This window comes from Delphinus delphis, chromosome 13 (genome assembly GCF_949987515.2).
Source record: "Delphinus delphis chromosome 13, mDelDel1.2, whole genome shotgun sequence".
Taxonomy (NCBI): Eukaryota; Metazoa; Chordata; class Mammalia; order Artiodactyla; family Delphinidae; genus Delphinus; species Delphinus delphis.
Window position 1 is genome coordinate 16166465 of NC_082695.1, and position 16573 is coordinate 16183037.

A 16573-nucleotide genomic window follows, 5' to 3' on the forward strand; every position below is an offset into this window, starting at 1 on the left:
TTACAGGCTCTATATACAAGTACTACCGCAGAGATTTATGCTTGTGGTTTGAAATTCCTTCAGTGAGGGACTTGATTAAAGAGACAGCTAACTTGAAAGAAACATCATATCAGTCGGTTTGATTAGTGATAGATTTCAGGGTAATCCTGAGTGTGCAGTTATACACATCCTGGTTTCCATTTGGAACCTTTATACATGTCTTCAGCAAAGGAAAAAGATATTCAAATTCTGTAACAAGAAAGTTTCTATTGTAAAAGAATAAATTACATTTGACTTTTTGCTGTTGACTTGATAGACAGTAATAAAATAGTTTAAAACTCTTATTAAACTTTAAAAAAATCTTCACTCCTCTCAGGTCAGCATATGAACTCTAGTGTTAAAAGTTTATTTTTAATTTCTGGAAGTTGGTTGCACAACAGTATGAATGTACTTAGCACTACTAAACCAACAGTACACTTAAAAATGGTTAATATGGTAAATTCTATGTTATGTATGCCTTACCACAATTTGAAAAATAACTTTTAAAAAGTGAAATATTGATCACTAATCAATATTAATGAGTGATGAAGGGGTTCAGTTGTACAGTTTCTTCTAGGTATATCTGAAAATTATCATTAAAAGTTTTTGTTGTTTTTTAAAAAGTACACTTAAAATTATCAAGGTATTGTCGTTAGTTTCTTGTTAATTCTTTTAGTATTAATATGAGAGTGACAAATCTCATTATAACGGGACTATTTCATTTGATACCTGCAAGTGAGTTTTCCCTTGCAAATTACACCTGTAAGTATATTTTTTAAGCAGCTTAGATTTTAGACTGTCTGCTTGAACAAATTCTTTCTAAAGTTTAATACAACCACTCTGCTAGATTTTCAATTAAATTCAACATTTAGGAGTAGAGAACCAGCCATTACTTTAAAAAACATTTGTAATTTTCTACAAACTATCAGACAGTGGAGTCAAACACATTTTCTCACGGGTTAGTTTGAAAGATAAACACGAGAGGACTCTGAGAGAATGTTGGTTTGACTATTAAATAATGAGACTGGTTTTGTTTTTGTCCCATCTGCTTACTTACTACTTCAAAATTGGCACCTTTCTAATTTCAGAACCAAGTCATTTTCAAGATCTTTTCTACTTATTCATTAGCTATTATTGAATACCTCTCCAGTTCTGTGCGCCAAACCCAAGATTGTGTTTTGTCATTTAAAACGTAAAGTACTTGATCTTACACTGCTCTCTCATTAAAGGCACACTCTTTAAAGTCTTTAAAGGTTAACATAGAAGTTTTTTAGTTAGGCATCTCTTAAAGATGAATGAAGATTCAATTTAATTTGAGAGATTGTAAGGTTTTGGTCATTTTTTTTCCACCCTTAAATTGACTATCCTGTATTTTATTCATTCCCTGAAATAGATTTTCACATGCTTAATTTTTTAATATAAATTTATTTGTTTATTTTTGGCTGCATCCTTTATTTCGTTGCCGCGCTCATGCTTTCTCTAGTTGCAGTGAGTGGGGGCTACTCTTCATTGTGGTGCGCAGGCTTCTCATTGCAGTGGCTTCTCTTGTTGCAGAGCACGAGCTAGTTGTGGCTCGCCGGCTCTAGAGCACAGGCTCAGTAGTTGTGGCGCACGGGCTTCGTTGCTCCGTGGCATGTGGGATCCTCCTGGACCAGGGGTCGAACCCATGTTGCCTGCATTGGCAGGTGGATTCTTAACCACTGCGCCACCAGGGAAGCCCCTCATATGCTTAATTTTTCTTTTTAATGCCTTTAGATATTTTATTTCTTCTGCATCTACAGTTAGCCCTTTTGCTTTTAAAACATATCCAGCCAGGTCCTTAGTAGTTTCTTTTTTTTCCCCCAGAATATGAACTAAGTAACTTGGGTTTATACACTTTTTTCTTCAGAGATTAAATTGTTGTTTAGTTTTTTAAAAATATGTTTTTACGGCTTCCCTGGTGGCGCAGTGGTTGAGAGTCTGCCTGCAGATGCAGGGGACACGGGTTCGTGCCCTGGCCCAGGAAGATCCCACATGCCGCGGAGCGGCTGGGCCTGTGAGCCATGGCCGCTGAGCCTGTGCGTCCGGAGCCTGTGCTCCGCAACACGAGAGGCCACAACAGTGAGAAGCCCGCATACGGCAAAAAAAAAAAAATATATATATATATATATGTTTTTAAAGTCCAGGATTCCCTTTTTTTCCCATTCTAGCTGAGAGTGAATTATCTCTTACTGCAGAGGTAATCTTTTTCCTCAATTACATTTTCTTCCCCCTTCCCTAGGCCAATTCTAATGATTCTAGCACTGTTTTCTTTTTTAAGAAGCAAAACAAGTAAGGGGAAAATGATCCATAATTGGGTAGTACATTTAGATAAGCAAACGCAGGGGTCCTTATTTGCATTCAGTGCTTGGTCCACTTAAAAAATAGTATTTTTCTTTGTATTTTTTAAGAACCATATCCTGGACCTGGGAGAATAGCACTGCTTTTTTGGTTCTTTGCAGAAATCCATTTCTGTAACAACCAATTTTAGGTGGGCTAATGATATTAACTTTTGTTTTTTCAGCGTTTTAAATAAACTGTTTTTTAGAATGGTTTTAGATTTACAGAAATATTGGAAAGATGGTACAGCAGAGAGTTTCCATATGCCCTGCCCCCAGTTTCTCTATTATTAACATCTTACATTAGCATGGTATACTTGCCATAATTAATGAACCAATACTAATACATTATTGTTAGCTAATATCCTTAGTTTATTCAGATTTCTTTAGCCTTTGCCAAATGTCTTTTTCTGTTCCAGGATACCACCTTGCATTTAGTTTGTGTATCTTCTTAGTCTCCTCTTTCCTGTAACACTTTTAGACTTTCCTTGTTTTTGATGACCTTGATAGTTTTGACATTAACTTTTTTTTTATTGAGGTATAATTGACATACATCATTATATTAGTTTCAGCTGTAGATATTACCTTTTAAAATACCATATAACCCCAAGAAGCAGGGAATAGCATGGGCAGAGCCTGACCTCCACACTTGCTGATACTCTGCCTAGAGTTTACTGGTTAATTTAGCACCTAATTGAAAGTATAATTCTAGGAGAAACCTTTCTTTTCTCAGAGTAGACAAAAGGCTAAATTCTGTATGTTCATTAATAGGAAAGTCTTGATTTTTTTAATTAAAGTATTGGGAAACCTGAATTAGGAAGTTTGTCACTTGTGCAAAGAAATGTAAGGACAAAATAGACTGATCAGCACCACCTGTCCTCATCCCTGCCCCACCCCCCTCAAGTGGATTAGATTGTTTTAGTTGCTTGCTTGGGCTGTTCACTAACAGCTGTTTGCTGAATATTTTTAAGTCTCTCTGTTCTTTTAGAACACAAACCTAATTTATCTGGCCTCTCAGTACCACTGTGATTACTGAGTTCTTGCTGTTTCCTTCTGCTCAATCTTTTCCATTTTGGAAAAACTCAGTAAAACCAAGTATCACAGTTTTAGGCTGGTAATTACCATTTACTTCTGCATTTCATCTTTCTGAAATTTGTATAGTGACTAAAACATTCTCATTTTTGGAAGTTTAGCAAAGTGAGGGAAGCGTAGAGCAGAAAATTTTCATGCTGAGGAGTACAAGTCCCTCTCTTGTCATTCCTTTTCCCCTGTGCTCAAAACTGAGGCTGTATAAAGTATAACTATAATGTGACTTTTTCAGCAAATATACCAGAGTGGCTATATCAAAATTAATTATTCCCTTGAAGTGCTCAACTTTGGAGGCTATATACACTTATTTCAGTGAAAACTGCCTTTTCTGATGTTCTCAGAATTTTAATTTTTCTGACTGCTCTGTCATGGTAAATTTGCATCTTTTGGGGGTAAATTAGACTTTCCGAAACATTTACAAGTCACTCAGAGAAAATTAGGGGAATAAAATGGCAAGATGAAATGAGATAATCTCTTTTTAGGCACATCTCAGATGTGAAGTAATGGGACTGATATTCTTGTATAACTATGCACTGGCCCTTAAAGCTTTCCAAAAGAGGCATTCCAAAAAACATTCGAAAGATGAGAACTTGGGTAGAATAAGAGTGTAGGTTCCCAAGGTGAAAAGATGTTTGAGTACTCTGAAGGTGACGATTCAAATGCTCATCTTAGCTTTTTGAGACAATCTCAGTGCTTGATATCAACCTTCAGTGCATCAGAATTTCCAGTAGAACCTAGATAGTTAGATAGATAGATAGATGCCTGCCTAGGCCTCATCTCATTCTTAACTGAATCACATCTTTGGAATTAGTATTTAGGTGGATATATTTTGAAAAATTATACCAGAGATTTTCTGACAGCAACAAAAGTTGAGGACCATTGCTTTACATTTCATATATTCCCTGAGGTATACCTTGGCTTTTTTGTACATACTAGGCTTTTTAAGTAGGAGAACATACTTTCCGCTGAAAAGACAAATTTGTATTTATCTCACAGAAATAAAAAGATGTTCTTATTTCCTTCAATCCAAAAGAGTTCTTTTCTGTCGAGCTGCTACTTCAAACCATCTGTACTTTTCCTGCATACCATTTGTCACGGTGTACAATTTAATACTTTTATCAACCTCTCCCACTAGAATGGAAACTCCATAAAGGTAAGGACCATTATGTCAGTGGCTAGCCTATAACAGGCACTTAAGAATGAATGAAAAGATCAGAAATAAATATGCAAGGCTAATAAGTCATGATTTAATAAAGTGGGCCTAAATCTGAACTTGCCTTAATGATTTTGAAATACAGTGCTATATATAGCAGGAAATATTGAGTTGTGATTTAGAGCATTAAACAAAGTCAAGTGACTAAGACACAAATCCCAGCTCTCCCTTGAGCTTGTTATTGAATTTCTTATCTTCTGCTGCTTCATTTGTAAGAAAAGGTGGTTAATCTGAAGCATCTCTGGAGTTCTTTCTAGCTCTGAAAATTCTGTGATTCTAAGTGCCTGCTATTATGCCAGGCATAACAGATGACAGCAAAAGAAATTTTCTTAAGGACTCATTTTAAGTTGTTTAAATGTATATTTCACCAATTAACGGATGATTTACTAAATTTCAAGTGAGTTCCTAAGTCTAGAACCCCCATTCCTAAGGATAAGAGTAAACATTAAGTATTATCAGTAGGAATGGCATCCTGTTTGTGAAATCAGCCTTCCCTGCTCTGGAAGAAGGGAATATTTTTGCAGCTGTGTAATGGGCAACTTCTCCTATGTGGCGGAGTGTTTTGTTGTGCTGACTGACTAGGAAAAAGAAAAGTTAGAAGAGTGTGAAAAGAGAAAAAGGATCTGGATTTTTTTTTTTAATATTTATTCATTTATTTGGCTGCACCAGGTCTTCGGTGCCGTATGTGGGATCTTAGTTGCGGCATGTGGGGTGTTGTTGCCTGACCAGGGACTGAACCTGGGCCCCCTGCATTGGGAACGCGGAGTCTTAGCCACTGGACCACCAGGGAAGTCCCTGGAAATTTTAATGGTTTTAAAATCCTCTTCATTTTTCACCCAGCACTTAGAGCAAGAGAAACACGAACTAAGAAGACGATTTGAGAACCGAGAAGGGGAGTGGGAAGGGCGTGTGTCCGAGCTGGAGAGTGATGTGAAACAGCTTCAGGATGAGTTGGAGAGGCAGCAGGTTCATCTACGGGAAGCAGATCGAGAAAAAACACGGGCTGTCCAGGAATTATCAGAACAGAACCAAAGGTTATTGGATCAACTCAGCAGGGTGAGTCACAAGTTAAGAATTTATGGTATAAAATACTAAAAGTTGAAACAGAGTTTCTGTGTAATGTCAACCATATATAAGGTAAGAGTAGTTCTGATTTTTGTTGCCTTTGGTATTGATATCAACAAATGAAGTATTTTTCACCTATAAGAATTTCAGCTGTGGTGAACTAGGTGTCAGGAGCAAAGACCCTTGCCTGTCATTAGTCAGCTGTGGGACTTTGGCAGTCACTTAACTTGGGAGTTTTCTCATTTTTAAAATGTAAGAGTTTGCTTAGTGATTCAATGTTCCTTATATCTCTACAAGTCTGTGATTCTTTTACCTAGCGAAAGTCTGTCACTGGTAAAATTATGTTAATGCATTTAGTTCAAATGTTAAATGGTGCCACCTTTAAATTGAAAAGCTTAGGGAAATTTTCTAGAGCAAATGATTTTCATTGGTACTACATTTGCGAATGTACACTCCTTCTTATTCTTTAAATATGAAGGGAGATATGTGTATCTGTATATAAAGTTTGTTCTCTTTATTTCCACATTAAGTAAAGGTTCTTTATTTGTACCTTTATAGGGTGGTGTCATGGATGTATTAATTAACCGAAGTCAAGGTTGTAGAATCACTGCAAAGAAGGAGTTTGAGGGCTGAGTAGGTGGAAATCTAATTTAAATACAGAACATACTTTTTAACAAATGCAGGAATGTTGTTTATGCCCTGGTCTCTAAAGCCACCTACTTTTGAAAATTAAGAGCTAGATTTACTATCATACCTCAAACCTTCTTACAAGTTGAAAATAAAACGAGTTCAGTTACCAGAGGAAAAAGAACTACTCTGATAAAATCCCTAAGCACAAACGTTCACAGGAGAGCACTGCCCTTGTCTGCATGGTTAGTGTTTGATGCTTAAGTCTCTGGGAAAGGCTTAGCTAGGGCAGCATGTGAAGTTATTTTACTAGTTTTTGTCATAGTTGCTTCCCATGCGAACCCTGAGACTGGTCAAAACCTTCATGCCTCACAGGGAAGTGTAAAGTAAATGCTACCACTAGAGAAACGGAGAGGAAGAAGGAGAGGTATGGAAGGAGTGAGTGGAACAGGGTATCTTGAGGGAGATTGGGGGGGGGCAGGGGAGAGACAGAAGGAGAGAGATGCCTAATAACTTGGAAAATAGCTAGTTGCAGGAGCTATCAGAACGTGAAGGTGAGAATTCAGGTGGTAGGTGGAGCTGAAGATCTTGCCTGCAGGTTTCTCATCTAGGGAATCAAATCACCATTTGACTGGCTGGAAGGGAAGAGCTGGACAAGTTCTTCAAGAAGACATTATAGGGCCAGCTCAGTAGCCTTTCTGACTCAGTTCTAAAACCTTTTTTAGCAACCGGGAAGGGAATCTGTATCCTTGTAAGATTTTATAGGTTTTTTGGGGGGTTTTAAAATAAATTTATTTATTTTTGGCTGCGTTGGGTCTTCATTGCTGCGCGCGGACTTTTCTCTAGTTGCAGCAAGCGGGGGCTACTTGGCGAGTGGGGGCTACTCTTGGTTGCGGTGCGCGGGCTTCTCATTGCGGTGGCTTCTCTTGTGGAGCACGGGCTTCAGTAGTGTGGCTTGCAGGCTCTAGAGTGCAGCCTCAGTAGTTGTGGCTCACGGGCTTAGTTGCTCCGCGGCATGTGGGATCTTCCCAGACCAGGGCTCGAACCTATGTCCCCTGCATTGGGAGGCGGATTCTTAACCACTGCACCACCAGGGAACTCCAAGATTTTATATGTTTTTGAGGCTTTATTCATTATTCATGAAAGATTAACCAAATAGGCCTGGCCAGATTGATTTATTTGTTAAAAAAAAATTCATAATTATTCTGAACTAGTGTTTCTTAATGGTGACTTACGAAAGGAATACAACAAACCAGAACAATTTAAGAGGAAATTATTTCTTGGGAGCTAAGTTCATGTTACAAAATAACGTGAGCAGAAGCTGACTCAACTCTGCTTTCTGATCTGGTGAAAGATAGGTGGCCAGAGAAAGCAAATATTAATATGACATAGCGAGAGCACTGAGCTTGGAATGTTGAATCTTGACTCTGCTTCTCATTAACTGGGTGACCTTGTTTGTGCTTCCCTTTCCTTATTTTTATTTTTTATTAAAAAAAAATTATTTGGCTGCACCAGGTCTTAGTTGCAGCATGTGGGATCTTTAGTTGCGGCACACGGGATCTTTAGTTGTGGCATGCGAATTCTTAGTTGTGGCATGCGAATTCTTAGTTGCGGCATGTGGGATCTAGTTCCCTGACCAGGGATCAAACCTGGGCCCCCTGCACTGGGAGCGTGGAGTCTTAGCCACTGGACCACCAGGGAAGTCCCCCTTTCCTTATACTTATTTTTTTTAATTATTTTTTTAAATTTATTTTTGGCTGCGTTGGGTCTTCTTTGCTGCGCACAGGCTTCCTCTAGTTGCGGTGAGTGGGGGCTACTCTTCGTTGCAGTGCAAGGGCTTCTTATTGCGGTGGCTTCTCTTGTTGTGGAGGCAGGGTGAGCCCCCTTCCCCACCAGGGAAGCCCCCTTTCTTTATCCTTAAAATGGAGGTTGGGGGGCTTCCCTGGTGGCGCAGTGGTTGAGAATCCGCCTGCCAATGCAGGGGACGCAAGTTCGTGCCCCGTTCCGGGAGGGTCCCACATGCCGCAGAGCGGCTGGGCCCGTGAGCCATGGCCGCTGAGCCTGTGTGTCTAGAGCCTGTGCTCCACAACGGGAGAGGCCACAACAGTGAGAGGCCCGCGTACCACAAAAAAAAAAAAAAAAAAAAGAATGTTGGGGACTTCCCTGGTGGCGCAGTGGTTAAGAATCCACCTGCCAATGCAGGGGACACAGGTTTGAGCGCTGGTCCGGGAAGATCCCACATGCCGTGGAGCAACTAAGCCCATGTGCCACAGCTATCAAGCCTGTGCTCTAGAGCCTGCACAGCAACAAAGACCCAATGCAGCCAAAAATAAATAAATAATATAAATAAAATTTAAAAATAAATAAATAGAATGGAGGTAAAAATTTGTACCTCATGCAAGTACTGTTGAAATGAAAATGAGGTAATGTGTTTATGTTAAGCAGAATATGAAGTTAATATGTTTCCGTGTTGATGGTTATTTTACTAAGGGAGTATCTTTATAGTTGAGGTTCCTCTGCCTAATTTCTCTGTAGAAAATACTGATAAGCTGTTCCCAAAGGAATATAGGAGGATAACATTTCCACTAGATCTAGATTCTTGTTATCCTCTCTGGCCTTGAATGTAGGCCCTTGGTGAGTTTTGCGGCTTTTTTTCCCTTTCTCTTTTTAAGCAGGCCAAGCCCCTTGGGTTTCCATCAGCAGCCAGTTTAGATTGCATTTTATTATCATTTTATTAACTGGGTATTCAGGAACTAGAGGAACTGGGTACTTTGAAGTGAATTAAGATTCTCCTAGGACAAGTTAACAACCAGCAAAAGTAGTAGAAGGCCATGCTTTTCTAACAATGTATATAATGTGTTTTTATAAGCATGAAATGTATAATATCTAAAATGTAGTATATTTCTGTGATGCTTTTGTCCAAAGTATTTTTTATTGAAGTATAGTTGATTTATTTGTCCAAAGTGTTTTTAAATGTATTTCTTTGCTGCCATGTTTTTTTTGTTTTTGTTTTTAAATAAGTGCTTTATTGAGATAGAATTCATGTACCATAACATTTACTTTTTAAAAGTGTACATCACCACTATCTAAGTATACAATAGAACATTTCACACCCCCCAAAAAAGGAAGCCTGTACCCATTAGCAGTCACTCCTCATTCCACCTAACACCCTATCTGACACCCTGACCCCCGGCAACCACTAATCTACTTTTTGTCTCTATGGATTTGTCTGTTCTGGACATTTCATGTAAATAGAATCATACATATGTGACTTTTTGTGACTGACTTCTTTCCCTTAGCATAATGTTTTCAGGGTTCATCCACATTGTAGCATATATCAATACTTCATTTTTATGGTTGAAGAATATTCCATTGTATGGATATAACACATTTTGTTTATTGATTCATTAATTGATGGACATTTGGGTTGTTTCCACTTTTTGGCTTTTATGAATAAAACTGCCATACACATTCATGTTCAAGTGTTTGTGTGATCAGCGTTCTTTTCAGCTCTAAATTAGGATGCTGTGAGCATATGTATCCCATAAGCTTCTGGATCCTCATTATGATGAAGGAAGGGATGGGTACTGTTGTAATTTTATAGCTGAGAAAACTTGAGGGACAGAAAGATATGTGACTTAATTAAGGCTCCTCCGGTTCAAGACTGATGAAGGTTCCTGTGCCTCAATTTCAAATTTCTGAGGCAGCAATTAAGGTCACAGACTTTGGAGCCCAGACAGCCCTGGGACCAGACACCATCTCTGCTATTTACTAGCTGAGTGAGTTTGGGAAAGTTTTTCCACTTTTTAAAATCGTAGTTTCCTCCTCTGTATAATGGAAACAATTACACTATTACTATTATCTGATGCTGTTAGGAGGACTAAATGAGTTAATGTTTGTAAAGCTCTAACCACAATGTCTAGCATACAGTGAGTGCTCAATAAATGGTAGCCATCATAATTATCATGTCCTCCTCATGTAGATGAGATTTCTGCATCTTGTCCAATGTTTATTCTCTAATTTGAGAGAGTGGAAGAATCTGAAGTGTCCCCAGCACATATTGGCATGTAAAAATATTTTGTTTAGTAGTCAAATCTCTACTCAAAAATATTTGTGTAAAATTGACCCTCCTAGGAGTTGAGTCAGGTTTATTCTATAGCACCTAGAACCAACACTGCTGCATATATCCTGGGGATACCCTTATCCCAGTTCATTTGCTCATTTGGACAAAATGCCCTCTAAATTCTCTTCTAGCTCCTAAATTTCTGTGAGACTCATTTTTGTAAACCTCAGGTTGACATATCTGGAGAGAGTATAATTCACTTTTTAAGTTAGAAAGTCATACTATGATAGCGTTGACAGTGGGGATGTAGGACATGTTAAACACTTATCCTCCGAACTATATCAAAAGTAGAAAGAATACAGTGGGCCTTACTTTCAAGAGGAAAGGTGAGATATGGGCCATGCTTGTTGCCTAAGAAGAAGGAGATATAAATGCTTAACATGGAGGTTTTTTGAGAATCCTTCTGATACATAAATATAACAGCGTTTTTAGCAGAAACTTCCAGAGCCTGCAGATGATTTTCTCCCCAACAGCAGCAGCTAAGATATCAGAGTTCTGATCGGTATTAGAGTCCTGAAGTGGTTATTCACTAATTTAAGCTACTACAGTTTGTAACACAGTTTAGGCACTATAGAAAGTTCTGTTTATATCCTTCACCTATTATTGGTGTGTAAGAGTTTTTTTTTTTACACATTCTTGATGGTATTATATTTTCATTTTGTTTATGGACTCTTTTACCAAACAGAGGTGTGTTCTTTTAGTGAAGTCAAATTTATTAATCATTTCCTTTATGATTTGACTTTTATGTTTTGCTTAAGCCTGTCCTCCAGGTCATGACGATATTTTCCTGTATTAATTATAATTATATTAATTATAAAAATTTAAGACTTGTTTTTTACATTTAGATCTTTAATCTGTCTAGAATTTAGTTTTTACTATGATATGACATAGGAGTCCAGCTGTGTTTTCTGTGTGATTTATTGTCTCAGCACTGTCTATATCCCCATGAATTTCTAATGCTGTGTGGATTTTTTAATAAAAAATCGTAACATTTAGTCTTGACTGAAGAGCCAAGGTAACTTAAAATAAAAAATTTAGAGGGTTATATAAAACTGTATTATTTTGCTAGGGCTGTTGTAGCAAAGTACCACAGACTGAATGGCTTAAACAACAGGAAATTATTGTCTCACAGTTCTGGGGGCTGGAGGTTCAAAATCAAGGTGTTGTAAATATTGTTTCCTTTTGAGGGCTATGAGGGAAGGATCCACTCCAGGTTGCTCTCCTTGCCTTGTAATAGATGGCCGTCTTCCCCCTGTGTCTCCTCCCTCCTTGTATATCTGTCTCTGTTTCCAGATTTCTTCTCCTTATAAGAACACCAGTCATACTGGATTAGGGCCCAGCCTAATGACCTGTTTGTTTTTAAATTTTTAATTACATAGTTGTATAGTTGATTTACAATGTTGTGTTAGTTTCTTGTGTATAGCAAAGTGATTCAGTTATATATGCATATTCTTTTCATATTCTCTTTCATTATGGTTTATTATAGGATATTAAGTATAGTTCACTACGCTATGCAGTAGGACCTTGTTGTTTATCTATTTTATATACAGTAGTCTGCATCTGCTAATCCTAAACTCCTAATTTATCCCTCCCCCACCCCCCCTTCCTCTTTGGTAACCGTTAGTTTGTTTCCATGTCTGTGAGTCTGTTTCTGTTTCATAAATAATTTCATTTGTCTCATATTTTAGATTTCACATATAAGTTATATAATATGGTCTTTCTCTTTCTGACTTCACTTAGTATGATAATCTCTAGGTTCATCCACGTTGCTACAAATGGCGTTATTTCATTCTTTTTTATGGCTGAGTAGTATTCCATCATGTATATACACCACATCTATTTTTTTTAATTGAAGTATAGTTGATTTACAACGTTGCTACAAATGGCGTTACTTCATTCTTTTTTTTGGCAGTACGCGGGCCTCTCACTGTTGTGGCCTCTCCCGTTGCGGAGCACAGGCTCCGAACGCGCAGGCCCAGCAGCCATGGCTCACAGGCCTAGCCGCTCCGCGGCATGTGGGATCTTCCTGGACCGGGGCACAAACCCGTGTCCCCTGCATCAGCAGGCAGATCCTCAACCACTGCACCACCAGGGAAGCCCTATTTCATTCTTTTTTATGGCTGAGTAGTATTCCATCGTGTATATACACCACATCTATTTTTTTAAATTGAAGTATAGTTGATTTACAATTTTGTGTTAATTTCTGCTGTACAGCAAAGTGATTCAGTTATACATATATATACATTCTTTTTTTTTTTTTTTTTTTTTTTTTTTGCGGTACGCGGTCCTCTTAGTGTTGTGGCCTCTCCCGTTGCGGAGCACAGGCTCCAGACGCGCAGGTTCAGCGGCCATGGCTCACGGCTCACGGACAGCCGCTCCGCGGCATGTGGGATCTTCCCGGATCGGGGCACGAACCCATGTGCCCTGCATCGGCACGCGGACTCTCAACCACTGCGCCACCAGGGAAGCCCCATTCTTTTTTATATTCTTTTCCATTATGGTTTATCATAAGATATTGAATATAGTTCCCTGTGCTATACAGTAGGACCTTGTTGTTTATCCATTCTATGTATAAAAGCTTAACATTTGCTAACTCCAACCTCCCACTCCATCCCTTCCCCAACCCCATCCCTCTTGGCAGCCACCAATCTGTTCTCTATGTCCGTGATTCTGTTTCTTTTTCATAGATAGGTTCATTTGTGTCATATTTTAGATTCCATGTGTAAGTGATATCATATGGTGTTTGTCTTTCTGACTTACTTCACTTAGTATGATAATCTCTAGTTGCATCCATGTTGCTGCAAATGGCATTATTTTGTTCTTTTTTATGGCCAAGTAGTATTTCCTTGTATATATGTACCACATCTTCTTTATCCATTCATCTGTCAATGAACATTTAGGTTGTTACCATGTCTTGGCTATTGTGAACAGTGCTGCTATGAACAGAGGGGTGCATGTATCTTTTTGAATTATAGTTTTGTCTGGATATAGGCCCAGGAGTGGGATTGTTGGATCATATGGTAACTCTGTTTTTGGTTTTCTGAAGAATCTCCGTACTGTTTTCCACAGTGGCTGCACCAAATTACATTCCCACCAACAATGTAGGAGGGTTTCCCTTTTCTCCATACCCTCTCCAGCATTTGTTATTTGTAGACTTTTTTTGTCGTTATTTGTAGACTTTTTAATGATAACCATTCTGACTGGTGTGAGGTGGTACCTCATTGTAGTTTTGATGTGCATTTCTGTAATAATTAGGAATGTTGAGCATCTTTTCATGTGCCTATTGGCCATCTGTATATCTTCTTTGGAGAAGTGTCTATTTAGGTCCTCTGCCAGTTTTTCGATTGGGTTTTTTTGTTGTTGAATTGTATGAGCAGTTTGTATATTTTGGAAATTAAGCCCTTGTAATGACCTCTTTTTAATATGATTACCTCTGAAAAGGCTCTATCTACAAGTAAGGTCACATTCTGAGGTATTGAGGTTTGGAGTTCAACATATGAATTTCAACCCATAACAACCATTTTGGGGTGCTTTTTTGCCAACAGGTTCAACTCTTGGATCTTAGTACTGTCTGTGTTGGGGGTGTTCACAGTGGTGCCACTTTCTGTTTTTTTTGTGTGTGTGTGGCTGTGTTGGGTCTTCGTTGCTGCGTGTGGACTTTCTCTAGTTGTGGCAAGCAGGGGCTACTCTTCGTTGTGGTGCAAGGGCTTCTCATTGCGGTGGCTTCTCTTGTTGCGCAGCACGCGGCTTCAGTAGTTGCAGCACATGGGCTCAGTAGTTGTGACGTGCAGGCTCAGTAGTTGTGGCTCGCGGGACCTAGAGCGCAGGCTCAGTAGTTGTGGCGCACGGGCTTAGTTGCTCCACGGCATGTGGGATCTTCCCAGACCAGGGATCGACCCTGTGTCCCCTGCATTGGCAGGCGGATTCTTAACCACTGTGCCACCAGGGAAGTTCCTGGTGCCACTTTCTTTGTGGGTTGCATACACTCAATAACATATTTACTCACCAAAGATGCTTATGCCTGTGACCATACAGCTAAGGTCTACCATGACCAATCCAATGGGGAGAGATTTAGAACCTTTAATTTTATTATTTGAAAAAGTCCCAGATTCACCTCCCTCCTACTTTTCCTCTCATGACTAACTGGCATTCAGATCTTCTGTGTAGACTAATGAAACCTTTATTATTATTTTTTTTTAGATTTTTTTTTTTTTCCTGGCCACACTGTGTAGCCTGTGGGATTCTAGTTCCCTCACCAGGGATTGAACCCACGCCCCCTGCATTGGAAGTGCAGCGTCTTAACCACTGGACTGCCAGGGAAGTCCCTAGATCTTCTTTAATTCAACATTTGGCAAATACTTAATTGAGCAAGGCACAGGGGATATAGTGGGAAACACAAGACTTCTGTTGTGTGAAGCTAGTAGGAAGAAAGATTTAAATAACTAAACAAATCCACAAGATAATTATAGATTGTAATAGGTACTATAAAGGGTGATGTGATGGCAAATGACCAGAAAGAAGAGCGTGACTTTAGAAAGGATAGGTAGGGAAGGCTTCTCTGAGGAGGTAACATTTGAGATGAGACCTGCAGGTTGAGGAATCAGCCATAGAAGCGTCAGGGGAACAGGGTTCTTTGATGGATCCTGTTAGATTGTACACTCTCTGAGTATAGAGATCACATCTGTATTGTTTATCGTTATAAACAGGCAACTAGTAGAGTGGGCATTCAATAAAAGATTGTTGGTTGTTATTTTTTTTCTTGACTAGGGTACCTAATAAAGAAATTAGAACTCTGTTTTTCTGAGGATTACACTACCCCTCCATGCACTCCATAGAAGAGCACTCTAGACTGTTTCAGACTCACTGTTAGGCCACATGTGTGCTATGTGAAAACCAGTGGTCAAAGGAACCATGCATGTCAGCGCTGTGACGGGCAGGTTGTAGATAATGGTGACCCAGTTGCCTAGAAATCTAGTGTTGTCTTCATAGATACTCCTTCTGTAATTGTATGAAACCCCAAACTTCCATGAATTGAGACGAGTGACTATGGAATGGACAGAGCTTTTTTTGTGTATTGATGTAAAACCTGCAAGTACTTTGGCATTGTGCTGTGTCTCTCCGGTGGTCTGTAGATTGGTCAGTTACCAAGTGACTGGCCCTGTAGTCCTCTGACCTTGCTGGTGGAGAGGGAAATGAGCAGCATTTTCGCTTTTACCAAAAAGTTCTCTTGGGGAGTTCCATGGTGGCGTAGTGGTTAGGGTTCTGGGCTTTCACTGCTGCAGACCAGGTTCAATCCCTGGTCAGGGACCTGAGATCCTGCAAGCTGTGCGGTGCAGCCAAAAAAAAAAATAGTTTTCTTGTCTCATGGGATGGTTGGCCATTATTTGGGTATCATTATGGCTTTCCCTCCTTTGCTGGGTGCATATAATCTGGACAAAACTGTCTCCAACTGTCTGTCATCTTTTCTTAGAACCCCAAATTGTCCAAAGTATAAAGAAGGAAGCAGTCAGAGGTTTTCTTTGGAAAGCTGTATAGTGAGTGCTCTTGAACAGAGCCTCATTGAGGATGTATAGTTGCTCAGTGTACAGCCCTGGATGTAAACCTCTTGAGAATTCACCTTAAAGACCATTTTTCCCCTTCTTATTATTGTTTTAGTACTGTGCTATATTCTTTTACTTTTTATTTTCCCAGGGCCTTCCCTATGAGTTCCTTCCCCCTTCATTGCAGCTCTACAAGTGTCTCTAACAAACCTCTGCCTGGTTCCTTACATCCAGAATTGTGGTCATATGCCTAGTCACTATGGCTTTGGGTTACTATCTAATTGTGCCAATAGGAGAAGCAATATTTGGGGCAATATGCAAGAAGGACTGTTCCAAAGGCTGCGTGAAGCCAAAAGAAGGTTGTTACTGTAGAATCAGAGATAGGGAAGGAGATAAAAAGAATTCAACAGGAAGTTAGGCCTAGGTCCAAGGCCAGGAGAAACCAAAGCCTGCATTTTTAAACTTGAAGGGCTTAGGCCAAGAAATACCTGGAGGAATAGTCTGAAGATTGGTGATGGAGAAGTTGAAATGAAGGAACAAA

At 39.3% G+C, this 16573-nt stretch overlaps 1 protein-coding gene across 4 annotated transcripts in view; it reads left to right on the forward strand.

The window, feature by feature from the left end:
* Positions 1–16573, forward strand: part of LOC132435924 (BICD family-like cargo adapter 1) — a 97429-nt gene that overhangs the window by 2427 nt on the left and 78429 nt on the right. For all 4 annotated transcript variants that reach the window (XR_009521681.2, XM_060028170.2, XM_060028171.2 and 1 more), the window contains exon 2: positions 5518–5733. Coding sequence is in view for 3 of the 4 variants with exons in the window: in XM_060028170.2 (XP_059884153.1) it covers positions 5518–5733 (216 nt within the window). In the remaining variant the exon portion in view is untranslated. The remainder of the gene's footprint in view (positions 1–5517; positions 5734–16573) is intronic.